The sequence below is a fragment of the Polyodon spathula genome, chromosome 1 (assembly GCF_017654505.1).
Source record: "Polyodon spathula isolate WHYD16114869_AA chromosome 1, ASM1765450v1, whole genome shotgun sequence".
Taxonomy (NCBI): domain Eukaryota; kingdom Metazoa; phylum Chordata; class Actinopteri; order Acipenseriformes; family Polyodontidae; genus Polyodon; species Polyodon spathula.
Window position 1 is genome coordinate 103,229,224 of NC_054534.1, and position 13,571 is coordinate 103,242,794.

Genomic DNA, 13,571 nt, shown 5'->3' on the forward strand with positions numbered 1-13,571 from the left:
AAAAAAACTGCAAACAGATGGAATAACTTTGGACTTTTCTAATTTCCAATTGAAGTATTGCCCAATGTAGTTAGTATCAAAGCCCTACTCTGACCTAACAGGTAACACTGGCTCTCTGATTCATGCAGCACATGCTTTTCAGCAGGTGCATTAAGTAAATGCGTGGCCAGACGAAGAATTTTTCTGCTCACTCAGATCAGTTACTTAACGCACTCACAGAAAGGCTGTCCTTTAGAGATGAAATCCTAACAGACTCACCAATCACAATGAGTGTATAGTTGATGTTGATGCTGCCGAAGCCATTGGTAGCCTTACAGATGTAGGTCCCGGCATCTTCCACCTCCACCTCCTTGATCTTGAGCCCCTGCCGGAGCACACGGAACCTCGTCCAGCCGCTATGGATGGTGCGCCCGTCTTTGGTCCACATGGTGAGTGGCGGGGGGTCTCCTTCAACTGGGCACAGCAACTTCATGGTTCGGCCAGTTCTTACCGTCTGGCGATGGATTACCTTGTCTGCAATTCTCGGCGGACCTAAATACAACCAAACGAAAGAGGATTCTTTAACATCCAACATGGATCATCCAAAACATTTATACAATAAAAAAATCAAATTGTGTTTCACATTTCACACTAGACCCATTAAACAACATGGTCAACCAGTACTGTGTATTAAATTTGGCTTATAGGAAACTACTAGAGGTAAGCAGGCTTTGAATAAGAAACATCAGATCCACCTGTGCTGTAGATACATTTAGTTCATCAATTCCCCCTCAGGGAGGACCAAGTGCTATGTCATAAATATCTGCTTACAAGCTTCACTTTTTTCAGCCTTTCTCTGTTACTTGTGACAGGACTGGGTGTTAGTAGAGGCTGAACATAGGTACCTAGCCTAAACAGCAGCACCATGGACAAGCAGGGAAAGAGTAAGACTGCAAGCAGAGTAAAAGAATAAGCAACAACATCCAACAAGTTCTCAGTGCAATTTAAAACTGTTTCTAATTTAGCAGGAGGGGAAACTCCAGGGACTTTTTTTTCTTGTTTGCACCACTAAATAACAAATTAATACATTTGAAGAAAAAAAAAAGCTGTATCTTTCCTGTGGGTGAATCCAGTTACTTGCCACTTCAAAGATGTGGTTATTTGACAGCACACCCACATATAGGAATGAGCATGCCAGGCTAGTCTGTCAGGGTTTTCTGTTATAAGGCAGGGGGAGGAGTAGATGAATAGAAAATGTAGACCTCTAGGCAGGGTTATCATCTTTCTATAGTTCCAGTGATGCAAGCCATCTGTGCTAGCATTTACATGCCGCTGATCCTACTGAACACTTGTAATGAGCCGTCATTAGGCCACATCAACTCCTCCTTGATTATAAGCCTGAAACAAGGGGCCCCAGATAAATGGTGCCTATGGAAGTAAGCTTTCTACTAGGGAAGGAGTGAGGAACTGACAAATAACCAGCAATAATAGTTAGTTCCTCTTTTACACCCAGGAACTCAAGAACAGATGTCAGTGAGCTACCGGCCTCTGGAGGATAAAGTTAGTGAAAGTGTGTGTGTGTCTACCATTGTTGCCGTTAGTTTTTTCCCAAATTATATTCAATAATTTCGGCTTGACTAACATGCAACAGTTAATTGGTGCTGCAGATGAGGTTAATCTAAGAAAAACAAACTGAAATGTCAAAATCTTTGTTGGCGGAGAAAAGGTCTCTATTCTGCCTGAACAGCATTGGCAGATCTCCGTGGCATGCATTTAAACTTTTACCCCCTTTTCAAAACAATGTCAACAACCAAGCCTCACGTAGCTGGCAGGCACCCTTAGCTGAAAGCTTTGCGGAGCTGCCTGGAAGTCAACTGGAAGTTGTTTAAGAGCAGGAAACCTGGCAACTTCCAAATTATTTAAAGGAGCATTACCAGAGATTTATGAACATGGATGCTAAGTTATTTGCATCATAAAGGAATCACTGCACCTTACACAAAGCAAGATCACAGCCTGCTGGCAGTAAGAGAACAGCTGCATGAGGGGGTGCTGATTTAATTCATTAAGTTAGTGTTTGATTGGGCAGAAATCTGGAAAGCAGATTGCAATAATTGGATAGTCCACTCAAGCAACATTTTCTCTTTTTGTCTATGTGGAAGAGATCAAAGTGAAATTACTGTCTATGAAAGCAAAAAAAAAAAGTTTTCTTGTTTTAACTGGCAAGCTTCAGATTATTTTAGCTCCAATGAGCATCTCAGTGTAAGTATTTTCTAGGTGTTGTAAACTCTTGTTATTGTAGTTGGTTTCCAAGGTACCTTGGGATTGCTTGCCGCTAAAAACTCTTCCTCTTTTAGACACAGAAACTCAAGAATGGATGTCAGCGAGCTACCAGCCTTCAGAAGACAAAGGCCAGCCCAGCAGGTGTCCTCTGGAGCTCGCTACGCACCTGGCCAGTAGGACCTGCTGTAGAGCGAGAGGAGAAACAATCCCTGCTGGTTTTGCCTCTCTAAACCAAGGAGCGCCAGAGCTAATACGACACTCTCTCCGGAACACCCAGCAACTTCAAACAGCTAGGACGCGAACCTGTGCTCCTCTGACTGTATGACAGAGCCCGAAGAAGAGAAGCAGGAAGAAGAGAAGCAGGGTTATAACAATGTACTGCACTGTACAGAGATGGAGGAGAGTCTAGGAGTAAACAAGGTTGTGTTCAGGAAAGGAAAATCCAAGCGAGGCCACATTCTTAAATTCTTTTCATTTTACATCTGCCTGGTTTTTAAACCTTACAAATACTGAATGGTGAGTTGAGATGCTTCATGTGCTGTTTTAAATGTTCAGTCAATTTTTTTTCTGGTCCTAATTCCCTGGCTTAACCCTTCATTAGTTTTGAGGATACACACATATGGCAAGCACACTGCTCTCTGACCCATGTCCTAAGAGACCAATTTCTGAGATACAATTCAAAGAGACATTTATTAACACATTAAGTATATTTACAAAGAAAAAATTCCAAGAAAGGTGAAATGTCTTGGACAGTTTTTGAAAATGAAAGTCATTTATTTATCCATGTACGTGTCCATCATAAATGTTATGCATATGTAAAAAAAAAAAAAACATTAAAAAAGAAGCCCATTACTTTCCTAAAATGATGCAATTACAGGATTACATTTTCAAAAGCTAAAAGCTGCACGGTAGCGAACAGCCAACCTTAATTTTCAATTAGGCAAAAATGTCAAACAAACTGGGCAGAGGTATATTGATCTACTGTGAGCAGGACTTTCTGAAGGAAAAGGGGATGCAATTTGAATACATTACTTAGAATTTATTTTTTTAAAAGCATCATAAAAAATTAAAATTCCACAATGACAAGTGAATGGTTCTAAGTGTACTTAATGTAAAAAAAAAATTCCAGCCTGTTCATTTTCTGTGTTATAGGTAATTGGACAGCACCTGAGCTTTATACAGATTTTATTACCTGTAACACAGGGAGTGAAGGGGGTGAGGAAACCAGGTACTTTCATTAACCCTAAAGCGTTGTCAAATTGAAAATAAAGACTGAAAAACAAAATGATCAAAAGCACAACATGAAGAGGCCTGTAATAATATTACACTAACAACAGCTCTCTCTGGCTCTCATTTAATGACTCCAGGACTCAAATATGCCCTCACTTTACAGATTAACCTGGATTCTCTTAAACAGCTGCTCATCAAATTTTAATGCTGCATTTTAAGAAGGTAGACAGTATAATAAGTAATTGCTTTTCCTTTGATTTTAGACAGACATCTCAATGCGAGCGCACAAGCAGGAAATTGTAAGTGTCGTTGTTTATGTCTGCGGGGAGACTGTAACCGCTGCACTTGACTCTGTGCCACTTTCTTCACGGCTGGGCTGGTTAATGTTTTATCGCATCCCCTTTGTTTTCCTTGGTTGACAGTACTACCAGGGCAACAAGCCCATAAATAACATAGAGCCCCACTCTGAGGTAACCAGTGCCAATAGACATTTAGTTCATGATGAATTACATCTTTTAGTTGATCAGCATTCTTGTTCTAGCTGGCTTTGTTGTTTTGTTTTTATGAAAAGTTTACCCAAACATCTAACAATATGCCCCTGCACTGCCCCCAACTGACATTATTTCTGTATTAAACTTGATGCTTTCATTTTGTAAGTCTATTTCTACCCCCCCCCCCCCCCCCCCCCCCCCCCCACAGCCCCCCTAGTTGTTGTTATATCTACAAAATCAATCAGCCAAATCTTCGTCATATAATTTTTCTGTCAGTGTTGCATAGCATTATCGCCTTATAAGGAAGGCAACTTCTGTACTTTCAATTTGAAGGGTTTTTACATGCGAGGCAGACATTTCTAACACGAATACCCACATCCATATGACTCATCTTAAATGAAGCAGAAAATTATCATATTATTATTGCTGTATCTTGCATTATTAAATCAATATCTTTATATGAAATATAGTGTTAAGAGAACTACTGTTTAAATGACAGTAAGAAATGAAGCTGTTACTGGTATAAAAACCTTCCAGCAGTAGCACCTTCATAGAAACAGAAAATCTGTTGAGCTCCAGGCTCATTGGTTTTTGCCAGAAGCTTCAGTAAGTCAAACTGATGATTGTTTATTATAGTTTCACCTCATAGTTCATGACTGAGTATTTAAAAATGTGAAGGAACATGAAATAAGAAGAACAAGAAGAAGAAGAAGAAGAAGAAGAAGAAGAAGAAGAAGAAGAAGAAACTGCTTTGCTAAATCCTTCACATGGTTTAACTTTATTTCTTTAAATACTTTTAAAAGATCACCACTTTGTGCTTTGATTAGGCATTCCAAAAATAACTTCTAAAAAATCTCATGCATTTTATTATGTGTGTCTAGGTGTTCCTTTTCTCTTACTATTTTAAATTAATTGCATGTGTGGCCTATTAAAGTCATCAGCTAAATTAGACAATCACTAATTTGTCTATTTTGACAAATTTCCAAGATGTTCAGTTCCAGTGGTTTGATTTCATATGCACATCAAAACCACAGAACAATGACGTGTTCTAATAAATGTGCACGCTGCTGTATTTTAAAAAGGCTGTGCTATGACTATTAAGCAGCTATAGATTTAGCTGACCAATTGGTTTGAAAATGTAATCTTGTAAAAAAAAACAAAAATACAGTTCCAAAAACTTTGGAATGTAAAATTTCCATCACACAAAATATTTCAATGTGTTATGTGTTCAGACTTCTATTTCAATACACACTCCCACCATCAGATTGATCCTGTGCCAATCAAACAGTTGCACTGTTATTGATGATAACTAAAGGCCTGTCTCCTCTCTTGCTCCCGTTCCTCCTGTCGAACACCCAGCCAGAGCGCAGAAAACTGCAGGCTTTTGTTTTATATAGGTGATCATCTCCCGATTAGCAACAATTAATCAATATATTAGCTTGGGGGATGATCACCTTCTGCACAAGGTTTTTTGTGTGGATGGGGATTGTGTGGATTATACAATTTAAAAATACATACACTCAAACACACACACACACACACACACACACACACACACACACACACACACACACACACACACACACACAAAAGTCTTAGACATGTTGCATTTTTCTACTATGATGCATTATGAGCATCAACAATTTACTCAAAGCCTCCACTAGTGTTTTCTACTATTATAACAACCTTGGCTTGCATAAAGAAAGGAAAGCATTGAGTGAAATAGTCCTGTCAGTACTTTAAGAACTCTGAGATAAGGACTGAAGGGGTTAAATGAAGTGCCAATGAAAACAAGTGTTCTGATGAACCTTCGAAAGCCCTGAACACGCATTGTATCACTTTATCAGCAGCAAGTAAACACCAGCTGGCACCCAGAACACAGTCGTCTTACCTTCACGATTATTAAACACACAGCCCTGCCCATCCTGATGTCACCAGTCAGGAGTCTGCTCTGCAGCTTATAAGCTTTCACAGGGGGAAGGGGAAAAGGAACGCATGATGTATAGTCTTACCACTGTACGTACTACTGGTGCAACAAAGGGGTGCTTATTATTAAAAGCCCTGATTAGTGGGACATTATTTGAGTAGGCCAAAAAAATAAATAAAAGGAATTTGATACACAATAAACATGTATGTACAGTACCAGTGATTGTGCTAAATGTGCAAAATGGGAATTTGTATCTAGGCCTATGTTTATGATTCAAGTAGTGGCAGTATTTAATCAATATAGAATACAATTGTGAAAAGCTTTCCAAAATACAAATTTCCTTACCTTCTTCAACCTTTTATATTGTAATAAAACTTTCTGGATAAAGTAATATGCAGTTTTGTGTAAGTACTGTGTAGCGAAATGTAAAAGGGATGCTTATATTTCATGAATATAAACCTTCTTAAGGGCTCGCTAAAATGTCACACATGCTTATCATTATGGAAAGGTAGGAAGAAAAGGCAATAAAAAATCTGGCCCACTAGCTCTCAGACACGCTAGTAAGAGCCAGACATGGGCCTTGACATCAACACATTTTACTAGAGCATGCAGCTGAAACCTGAAGCACAACTGCCTGTCCTGTTTAGTTTCTCTAGGCTGAGAACCCCCAATGTGGAGATCAAAGCACGGCTCTCCATTAAACACATCCCAGTACATAACTGGGAAAAAAAATGCTTACATTGGAATCTGTGAGCAAAACCCTTGTGTCCTGTCAACACACACACAGGACTAGTGGAGAATGGATGGAATCCTGCCAAGGGACTTCACCTCCCTGCTGGAAACTGTACAAGGAAATAGCAGGATGGAACAGCTCTGTAAATCATATCCTTGGACCAGAGCGCTGAACCCGACTACCAGCTAGGATAGAAATCTGTTAATTATTTATTTGGTCTTTTTTTGTGCATTATTATCATCATCATACAACAAACAAACAATATTCCAATATTCCAACTTAAAATAAGGCTGTAAATCCATACTTAATTCATGGATTAATCACTTCTGTGTAAACAGTCGCCTGCTGTTTAATCTATCATACAACATTTTCAACGAAAAAAGTATTTTTTTTTATTTGTAGTCATAATGTTATATTTGATATATTCCCCCAAACAGCATGCAATTACACAGGCTTACACTGCATAAAACTTTCTGAAAACAATCTGTGCAAAACTAATTTCTGGTTAAACATACTGATATTAACAAGTTATTTTCGCTTATTTTTACAGCCTTAATTTAAACCTGACAACTGATAAGACACCAGGGGTAGGATTTTCAAAGCCAGTGTTACTGTCTTGAACTCATGGTATAGCAACGAGAGCTTTAGCAGCAAGTGATCTTCAATCGAAATGTGTTCATTAAATCAATCCGTTAATGCTTTGAAATTGAGTTGATGAGGTCGTGAACAAATGCATTTCTTGTTAAAAAGCTAATTGTCACAGGTCAACTACATCACTCCCTTTCTCAACAACCAGATAAGAGGAACTTGTTAATCAAAATGCATGTTAACGAGATTAAGAAAAATAAATGGAAGCATAATTCGCTGTTATAGAAACTACTAGCGTACAGGGAGATGGCTTTCCCACCAGCGAGCAGCAGCCAAATGGAAATGAAAAATAATGGGAATATCTATGTTGTGTATAAAAATTGTGCATTTTGGTTAAAAAGAAAAAATAATACCATAAGCCATCTCGGTATTTTGGTTGGAATTTATTTTCTTATGATGACATCTACTTTTGCATGAATTTTAGAATGTATGACTGTAGGCTATAAATGTATTTATTTATTTCATTTATATAGCACTTTTCATCCTAGACCCCAAGGTACTTTACAGAAAACATAGTAAAACATTAAAATAGCATAAAGATAATAAAAAGACTACTTCAAATAAAAGTAAATACATTGCCAATCATATTTATATAAAAAACAGTAATAATAAAAAGACTATAGTAAAAAGGCATGTGCATATAAATAAGTCTTCAATCTTGTCTTAAAAACATCAAGACTCCTAGATTCTCTGACAAAAAAGGCAGAGCGTTCCATAATGTAGGAGTCTTATAAGAAAAGACCCTTCCTCCCATACTATTTGTATTTACCCTTGGAATAACCAAGCACCCTGCATCCTGAGATCTAAGAATCCTCTAAGGAATGTATGGGATCAACAGCTCTGGTAGATAACTGGGTGCTAATCCATTAAGGGCTTTATAAGCTAAAAATAGAATCTTAAAATCAATTCAAAACTGCACAGGAAGCCAGTGTAAGGAGGCCAAGACAGGAGTAATATGTTCACCTTTTCTGGTTTCAGTTAGAATTCTTGCAGCAGCATTCTAAATAAGCTGCAAGCGAGACACCACATACTTTGGAATCCCAGAAAAAAGTGCATTACGATAGTCGATTCTCGATGAAACAAAGGCATGCATTAGCCTCTCAGCATCAGATAAAGAAATAACAGATCTAAGTGTAGCTTTATTTCTCAAATGATGAAAAGATGCTTTAGTAATTTCCCTAATATTGGACTCAAATGATAGACGAGGATAAAAAATGAGCCCCGAATTTCTTGCTTCAAGTTTTAGTTCTGAGGAAAGGCTGCTAAGATCTATTTTATATAAATCAACATTTTTTAATTGGTGCAGTGAACCCACAAGGATGACCTCCGTTTTATTAGAATTCAATATCAGAAAAATTCTGTGACATCCAACACTTTATTTATGTCTGCAAAGCAAGCAGCTAACAGCGCACCAGTAGATGGACACATACGTTTCAAGTGCCACTGGTGTTTGATAGAATTCCCTAACCTAATAAACAATTTGTTTATAATTAATTCTTCTGTGAATTAGACTAATTTCTCTGGTACTCTTTGCTCATCTCTGTGATAAATAAACTCAACATGATTAGAAGTAGCCACCGAACACTTACAGTATTATAAGAACATTTTATATGCATACAAATGTGCGAAGGTGAAAGTGTACATTGTACATACAGTGTGGGAGAAGTCTGACAACATTACGAAACATGTTTAGGCAAAATCCATGTCAATGATCACACTCCTCGTGCATCGCTGTGTGTCCTTGACGCCTGTTCTTCGTTCTTGTGTGGATAAGACACGCTGTTAAAAGCCAATAAGGGCACATTGCAAATCTGCAATCACCTAAGGAAACTTTATTGTAATATCTAATGTGTCGTTTTCTATACCAAGATTGCAGTTGTATAATTCAAATACAATCCACAGTAGAGGTCAGCTGTCATATAATGTACGTATTCAGAGCTCAAATAGGCTACAGTTGCATTGATAATTTCTTTTCATAACTACAAAGTATAGAAAAGGCTAAAATATTTTCAAAACTACAAATATTGAATTATTGAGGCAGGCTTTAAGAAATTAACCCTGGTCCTGTACACTCTCTCTCTGTATCGTTAGCGTCACAGATATGGTCTGTTAAATGTCAATTTCAAGGTGAGTAAATTAACTCCTGATAAATGATGATAATAAACACGGATTTGCTTTTAAATTCCCACACAAACAAAATAAATAGTCGCAAGAAGAACCGGTCGTTAAGATATTAACATTATTTCGTAAATCAACATAATTTCGGAAATCACATTAGGGTGATCATTTATGAACCTTTGAAAATCCTACTCAGGGTTCTAAAGTAACAACAGCTGTGAAATATGTAGCACTTTTACACATTTACAGATTGATTAAACATTTTACTGACAATTGCGAAAAACTTAGAATAGGTATTGAGATAATGGTACAACAATACCCCCATCATAGAGCCCTTTCCAGATTCTGTGTTTAAGAATCTAGCCCACTGAATTAATGTTGCTGCCCTACCTCTCCATCCAGAATTGATTATTGTAATGCGCTATTTTCTGGCATCCCAAAATGTTTATTGTCTCATTTGCAACTGCTTAGAAAATTCTGCTGCTAGAATCTTGACTAAAACCAGAGAAAGGGAACATACCACCCCAGAGCTGGCTTCTTTGCATTGGCTGCCTGTACATTTTAGAGTTGATTTTAAAATACTGTTATTAACTTATAAGGCCCTAAATAACTTGGCACCAACCTATTTAGAGAACTGCTTACCCCATGTATCCCCACTCATAGCCTTAGATCCCTGAATATGGGATTGCTGGTAATCCCTAAAATAAAGCACGTTAAATAGGGAGGAAGGGCTTTTTGTTATAGATCCCCCAAACTTTGGAATGAGCTACCAGAACGTGTGAAGGAAGCTGAAACTCTATCTAAATGTGACTATTTTTGTCCTGTAAAGTGCTTTGAGATACACCTGTATGAAGGGCGCTATATAAATAAACTTTCACTTGATTTGGTTTGATAACAAAAATAAAAAACAACACAAAGGTCATTCTAGTTCTTAGAATATTAAAGCTGTCTGGAGGCCCACAAGAAGCTGCTCCTGACCCATTCTGCTGGCTGGCTGACTGGCATTAGGAGTTCACATTAAGAATATGAGATTTCCTCCCTCTCCATCAAGGCAAACGCTTTGAACTTTCTTGGAAGCATTATGTGTGAAGTGCAACGGCAATCAAAACCGAGGTCACGTTACCAGCATTGAATCTGAAAGCTAAAACCCCTTCTCTCCCCCAGCCCCCATGCTCCCTCTCTTCTTCTCCAGCTTTTCAAGGACAAGGTTTAGCTAACCTTGAAACCAGAGCAGAAAGAAATGTCCACATAGTTAGAACCAGGAGCCTTTTTTTTTTTTAAATAACTTTTATTTATAGCTGTGCTCACTGGGAAATACAAAGATGCTCTGAACACATGTCATTTATCTCTTTAGAGTTTTGTATGTTTTTATAAGAACACTGGCATGGTTTTAGCTGGGTTTGTTGTTATACCACTGGCATTAGAGTAATTCCAAACAACATCCATTATACAAGATACTTACTGTATGCCTTACCATGTGTTTACTATGCTTTATACAGCTCGCTATGCTTTTGCCATACTGACCTTTTATAAGGGATACAACAGAGAAAAATCAACAAGTACTATACATAACCATTACAAGGACAGCAGAAATGTTAAAGACATATTTCATAACTAAAGGAATTGATTCCCACTAATTAGGGACCTTGTATGAACATCAGGGGTTATCTAAACTTTTTAATTTTAAATATGTATTCCAGTGCTAGCTGTTAGTGTAAACAGGTTATTGTTCTAAACTGTTAGTGGCACCATTGTGGCATGAGAGCCGCAAGAATGCTGATGTTAAAATGTAGGCTACATTTCCTTTTTTCCAAGCCAGAAATGTTTTTGTTTGCCTATACGTGCTTTAAAACACTGGCAAGAGGTCTAGATTCTATGGAAACCAAGCAGTGTTTGAATAACCTAAAATGAAACGCAAATGCAGTTAAAACAATGTTTGTGTAATTTATAGATCTTCTGGCACGGCTCTACAAACTCTACAAAGTGTTTACTGAAACAGCTCAAAAGACCTGCACATGTCAGTGAGAGCAGAGAAAGTGCATAGCCACCTATGAATTCACACGCTGCCTAATGCCAGCCCTTTGGGGGGGGAGGTTGTCTCCTAGTATATAAACTGCCAACATCAGCACCCCAGATTCTTTTAGAATGGACCACCATGCTACTCTCACTTTTGATTATGACCTCTGTGACGTGGAGATTTCATGTGGCATTGAAAACAAGTTACTGTGCCGTAATAAAGGCCTGGGGTTTGTTTTCTTTAAGTAATCGATATGAATTCCCTTGGGGTGATTCTCCAGCTAGATGCTAGATATTACCAAATCACCTTTATTCTGTTAGCGTCCCGTTCACAGCAACTGTGATTTTTGTGGTCTGCTTACATGACTCAGGCAGCTGTCTTAATATTTCTGAGCGTCCCCTTATAAAAGTTTACCATGGTATTTCTGTAGTTTTACCAGGCTTTTCCCATGGTCATATAGTACTATGCATTTCCCACAGTTTACCTTGGTTTGCCATGTTTATTAATATGCTTTACCATACCTTATTATTCTTTTACAATACTTACCTATGCTTTAACAGGCTTTGACTACGCTTTATTACACTTCATTATGTTATCCTTTTAGTACGGGAAACTTTTAAAAGGGACTGACCATGCTCAAATTTCCAAGAGACATTTAAATAATAAGAAAGCAGCATCACTACTGTACATCAGGATTTTGTTTTGTATTTAGTATTTCAACTTAAACATGTCTCAATGAAACAGAATGCACCTGGACTTTGAAACTGTATTCAACATTAACTGCTCACCATCTTTCATCAGGCACTACCCTTTTAAAAAGGTGGAAAACCTTTTCGTGACCTTTGATTCTGCTACGATGCTATAGAGAAGAGGTATCAGTTGGTCAACATTTCTAACCACTTAGCAATCAACAGTGAAGCTAGTTCTGTTTGGTTCAATATGTTCTTGTTATGCGAGATTTGAACTTCAAGTGCTGTTGTCCCATGTTTATTCCTCATCAGATTAGGCAATTTAAACCCAGGCAATACACGCACACATACCCACGCACAGGCCTTGAATGTAGCAGCAGAAACTGGAGATAGTGCCCAAGGTGACCTTGCTGGATTGACAACTGCACACTGCAAACAACGACACACACTGACAAGTGCTGTCAATAGGTCAATTGCTTACAATTCATAAACCACAGCTATTAACAAACTGCCCCAGGCACCAAACCTCATGTGCAGAAACCAGATCCTTACAAAATGTTACCACTGTATTTATGCAGGTTTTTTTTTTTGCAGTTTTTCACTGCTTTTCCCAAGGCTATACTATGCGTTTTTCATAGTTTGCCCCGGTTAGCCATATTTCTTCGTAATCTTTACCGTAACTCGCTTTTCTTTACATTTTTGATCCATACTTTACAGATGTAATAATAACATTAAAGACAAATGAAACTGGTTTGCAATTAGACCTGTATATCATTTATTAACAAATCGTAGGGCAGGTAGTGTTTCTTTCCTCAGTTGTGCACCCATGAAAAAAGTGGCATAACAGCTAATAAGAAGAAGTTTGGTTTAAAGTTCCAGACAGTTTGATATAGCATGTAATTACAGGGACTGTCAGAATAAGGCATTGCCTAACAATGGTAGTTCCTGGTATCCTAAGACAGAAAGTGTAAAACTCCTGTTGGAATTAATTCTAAACCTCAAAGATAAAACATGGTTCAAGTCAGATTTGTTCTTTTTTTTCACTTCTGTAATTACTGACACAAAGTTGACAACCACTCTGAAGTTTCAACACATGTCATGGTGTCTCCTCCAGCCACTTAGAAATAGAAAGTATCCAGTGGGTTAAAATGAGGAAGGCCACATACAGAGAGAGAGAGAGAGAGAGAGAGAGAGAGAGAGAGAGAGAAACACATAGGATGACATGAAGGAATCTTCTATAGTTTTTATTTTCATCACAGCCTTTTTTTTTTAATTTACAGTTCCATTTGACCAGGTTTTGACTAGTTCTTGACCACTGACTGGGTTGATCACATGAGGGTGCCAAATATATATATATATATATATATATATCTTTCTCCCCAAATATTCCCCTCCGCCAGTAGTTCTCAGTTCTCAGCCAAGCAGGAGCCCACTCTAAAATGGTTAGGCATCTCCTGGG

At 38.0% G+C, this 13,571-nt stretch overlaps 1 protein-coding gene across 2 annotated transcripts in view; it reads right to left on the reverse strand.

The window, feature by feature from the left end:
- The window catches only part of LOC121325684 (fibroblast growth factor receptor-like 1), a 96,469-nt gene that overhangs the window by 53,500 nt on the left and 29,398 nt on the right, over positions 1-13,571 (reverse strand). For both annotated transcript variants that reach the window (XM_041268545.1, XM_041268552.1), the window contains one exon: positions 259-531. In XM_041268545.1, coding sequence (XP_041124479.1) covers positions 259-531 — 273 coding nt within the window. The remainder of the gene's footprint in view (positions 1-258; positions 532-13,571) is intronic.